The 4569-nt window shown below is 38.3% G+C and overlaps 1 protein-coding gene across 1 annotated transcript; it reads right to left on the minus strand.

Annotated features, from left to right (window-relative positions):
• Positions 1 to 3193: 3193 nt before the first annotated feature.
• On the minus strand, positions 3194 to 3753 carry LOC114693457 (glycine cleavage system H protein, mitochondrial-like; the record flags this gene model as incomplete). Its single annotated transcript, XM_037203517.1, has 1 exon — positions 3194 to 3753. A coding segment is annotated over one exon (498 nt), but the record flags the coding sequence as incomplete, so codon positions are not given.
• Between the last annotated feature and the right edge of the window lie 816 nt (positions 3754 to 4569).

Consider the following 4569-nt stretch of genomic DNA (forward strand, 5'->3'; position numbering starts at 1 on the left):
AAGAAGCTTTGTGAGTCTCTAAGGGCATCGCTGTTTCAGAGTTCCCCAGATTTCTTTGACCACTGAAAGCACACCAAACACTAGCTCAGGTTCTCTCTGAAAGTTAAGTGAGAGGCATTGTCCTAGCGGGATCTTTGGGCATGCTGCGTCTTCCCCTGGGCATGTCTTCCCCTGGGCATGTCATTCTTTCAAGTGAGACTGTCCCTGTGGGGTCCTAGGAGTGGCCCATGCAGGAAAATTTACTTCAGATGAACACAAAGACAGTAAATGCTTTCCCTAGCTTCAAGCAGGAAAATTGAGTCAGAAATAAAACAAAAGCTTAAGTTTGGACAATTCTGTTCATTTCTGATGTTGAGGTGAGTTCTCAGGTTTGGAGAATATGAAAGGATTACTATAAAGAAATCACTATGAGAAATGGGTTATAAGAAAGAAGAAAAACCTAAAGATGTTATGTGGTAGGTGAACAGAGTCAAGCATGAACCCGTTCATGAAATTAAATATTTCTGTTTATATGATGGAAAATCTGTACTGATTCATTAAAGCCCTAGCAAGTTCATCAGAAAAAACTTTATAGAGAAACCTTGGGGAAAACTCAGCAGGGGGGGATTTCCTGTTGGGGGCTGGAGGTGGGGAGAGAGTGTTTTCTCTTTATTGGGGTTTGCTTTGTTAATTGGTGTTTGAAGAAACCCCATTTCTTTCATAGTTGAAGTGAAGCAGAATTAATGTTAATTAAAAAATCATGTTAGTGTTCCCAGAGCACATTCAAGCTCCTATTTGAGAAAAGGCTTACTTCAAACACCTATAGATGGTGGCTTCATTTGTGTGGGGAATGACAGAGAGTAGGCAGTTCCATCAAGGCAGGAGAAAGAACTACAACTGATTTCCTAAACAAAGGAAGATGCATTTCATGAGACATTAAAAATAAAAAGCACATTATCTAAGACCCAAATTGCTTTTTATCCTCAAAGAGTCAACTTGGAGACCCATAAGCTAAGCTGCTGTGTAGACTGTGTGAATGGGTGTGGAGTTGATGTGGAAGAGTTTCATGGGTGTCTGACTGCCACTGTTCTAGAGCATGTACAGTTTTAAAACTACGTTTGAAGTAGACTGTGGTTTCCTGTACCTGTATACATTTATACTGGGGTCTTTCCATGTAATATTCTTTAAGGACTATTTTATTCCATACACAGAGGACTTCAATAAATAGATCCATTGCCATCAAATCTCCGAGGTCTATGTACCTCCTTTGGGTATAATTAACTCAGATGGCTCACTGCATCTAAACAACTACCTTAGCACAGGAGGAAATGGAAATGCTGTCTATTTTTTCTGCAAATTTTAGAGCCCTCTGATTATTTTTAAAGGTATTAGCTATATATGATAGAGTAAGGATGTCTAAAATTAAGTGACATTTAGTTATAAGTAGGCTGTCACTAACAAATTCTGAAACTTGACTTTCAAATGCAAGGAAAATAACGTGATCATTCATTTAGGTATTACTCATTTCTCTCTTAAAAATGCCTGAAGTAGCAGCATATTAGCCAAGATTGAATATTAATAGGTTTGATCACATGAACCCAGCCACTGGAAATGTGATCTGTGGTATGAGGTGGGAACGAACCTGCTAATATCATAGACTTTTCTGGTGTTTCTGGATAAGCATCTATTTTCAGGCTCCATTTCCTGAAAGGCCAGAATTAAATACAAAACATCTTGAATTATTTTTGTTAAAAGTGAGGAAAAATACAGACAAATTCTTCTTGAGGGCATTTGTTTTCTTTTGTTTTTGTTTTTGTTTTTGTTTTTGTTTTTGTTTTTCTGAGACAGGGTCTTTTGTAGCCCAGGCTGGCCTTGAACTCAGTATGCAGCAAAAGCAGGCTTTGGATACTGATACTCTTGCCTCTGCCTCCTGAGTGTCGAGATGATAGGCGTGAACTGCCATGTCCAATGAAAGCATTTTTTTTTTCCTAGCACCAAATTGTAAAGGAAAAATAAATTCTTTTCATGTGGTTTCCTTTTGGTATATGACTTAGCTCTTGGAAACTAAGTTTCAGAAACACAGTTGATTCATAAGCACATAGAGACAGAGAAATTTAAATTCCCCTCTCCCCTTTCAGGCTCACTTTCCTCCTGATGTCTGCCCATGACTTCTTTCTAAGCCTCCTTTCTTGCCCCATGGACATCATATGGAGACATCATTTATGGGGGATAATTTTTTTTTGTCTTATTTATACTCAGCTACATCTCTAAGATCACCTATTCAATGTAAATAGTTCTCTTTTTATAAGAACTGCTGCAGGGATCTTCTGAAATTTACCAAAACATTCTTTTAAGCTTGAGTTTTCATATTTCTTAATAATAACTGATGCTATCATAAATATCATGTATGTCTAAATATATATGTGTAGTTGCTAAGATAGATAGAAAGATAAAGTTACATAGATATAAGATAGATAGATAGATAGATAGATAGATGCATGGATGATAGGAAAATTAGTTGTGTATACAACAAAAAGCCACATGGAGAGACTTTATTTTTTTTTTTTTTTTTTTTTTTTTTTTTTTTTTTTTTTTTTTCCAAGAGGATGAATGTTTTATTTGTTTCTCGCTGTGTTGCAAAGCCAATGCCTCACAGTGGGAAAACAATGGCAGTCAACGCAGCACAAGGTAAAAACAAGACAGTACTGTCCTTCATCTGACACTGTACAGTACGTTCCTATGATCCCAGGCATTGCCAGTGAGAAGACACATTAAGTCTTGACCAAAATCCGGTGGTGGATATGGGCAAGTTACAATATTATGGGAGATTTACAACACTGTTATCCTGAATTATGGAATTCTTATAATCACTAGGTCGGGTCTCACCATGTAACTCTGGCTAGCCTGGAACTTGTAAGTAGACCAGGCTGACCTCGAACTAACAAGAGATCTGTCTGTTGAGTGCTGGGATTAAAGGGTAGTTCGTCACCAAACCCAGCTTTATAACCACTTTTTACCATAGATGATCTCAAGAATGCTAAACACCAGAGCTTAACCCCTAGTCTAAATACCTAGTATGGGCATTATTAAAAACATGTACATTGTGTTTATTTGTACCCATCAGGAAGTTGGGTTTTTTAAGTAGCACTGTCGAGAATAGTTTCTTTCCATCAGTATTGCTAAAAGTTATTTCAAATCTTCTATTCTCCACTAATTTAAGACAAGCATGCTGGAGCAGGTTGCTTCCCAGTTTTATTTGGGAGTGGGGTGCAGTGTTCACTCCTCAATGGACTTCACATATTTCTCATATGCTTCTTCACTCATTAATTCATCCAGCTCTGAAGGGTCACTCAGGGCCATCTTGATCAGCCAACCGTCTTCATAACAGGATTTGTTGACGAGCCCTGGGTTTTCTGTAAGCGCTTCATTGACTTCTGTTACCTCTCCTGACAGAGGAGAGTAGAGTTCACTGGCAGCCTTCACACTCTCCAGAGCACCAAACTCATCTTGTTTTTTCAATTTTGTCCCAACTTCAGGCAGACTACAGTAAACAACATCTCCCAAAGCTTCCTGTGCAAAATTGCTGATTCCCACTGTTCCAATACCATTTTCTGTGGTTATCCATTCATGTTTCTCTGTGAATTTACGCACCGACAGCACAGCGGATCCAGTGCTCAGCGCGCGGACGGCGACGGCACTCGGCACCCAGGGCCGTGGTGGGCAAGAGGCCAAGGCGGTGCGCAGGCTGCAGGCCACGGCCCGCGCCGAGAGACTTTATAATTGAGGAGAATAAATCTTTAAAATTAGCAGTTCTCTACCTTTTAGAATTGGTATTGTTCTTGTAGGAGCTGATCTTCATGCGACAACATTCTGGAGGCTGCTAACAATGACACTGTCATAGGAGTATTTATCACCCAATGCGACATTTTATGCAGCATACCAAAATCTCATATCTCAAAGAAGTGAAGTCGTTACGTGATATTGCCTGCTCCTGAAGATTTTTCCCCAATGATTGTTCATTTTTTGATGATTAACATTCTCGAATAGATAAGTTAAGAAAATCATTGGACTTTTTTTTTCTTTCAAAACCTAAAGATACTGATTTCTGTATTTTATCAGTAGGAAAAAATCTTAGATTTTTTTTTTGTTCTGAGAAAAAAAGAGCTTAATAACCAATGTTCAATTAAGTCAATGACAAAATTAAGAAAGTCATTGTTATATACACACCACCACAGCAAGCCAAAGGCTAAAGTTTAGCCAGTATTTCTTTGAAAAGATACACTGCCAAAAATAACTTTCTAGCAGTTTTTGGTGCATCCCAAGCTGGTAATATTTTATTCTCTTCTTAATTATTTATTTAGTTCTGGATTTGCTCCCTACTTCCAAATCAGTTCATTTCTATATAGACAAGTAGGTTTTAGTTATGCTTAGGAAATAACAGCTTTGGCTGATATTTCTGACTCTTCCGATAGTGTTTGGGAAACAGTGACTTCTTCAAGCCCACAGTTCAAACAACTTGGAAGAATGACTTAGCGAAGGCAGATCCCCGAACCATGTATAGCATGCTCTAAAATCCTGTGATTGTGCTCA

This window comes from Peromyscus leucopus, chromosome 3, assembly GCF_004664715.2.
Source record: "Peromyscus leucopus breed LL Stock chromosome 3, UCI_PerLeu_2.1, whole genome shotgun sequence".
In the NCBI taxonomy this organism is placed as follows: Eukaryota; Metazoa; Chordata; class Mammalia; order Rodentia; family Cricetidae; genus Peromyscus; species Peromyscus leucopus.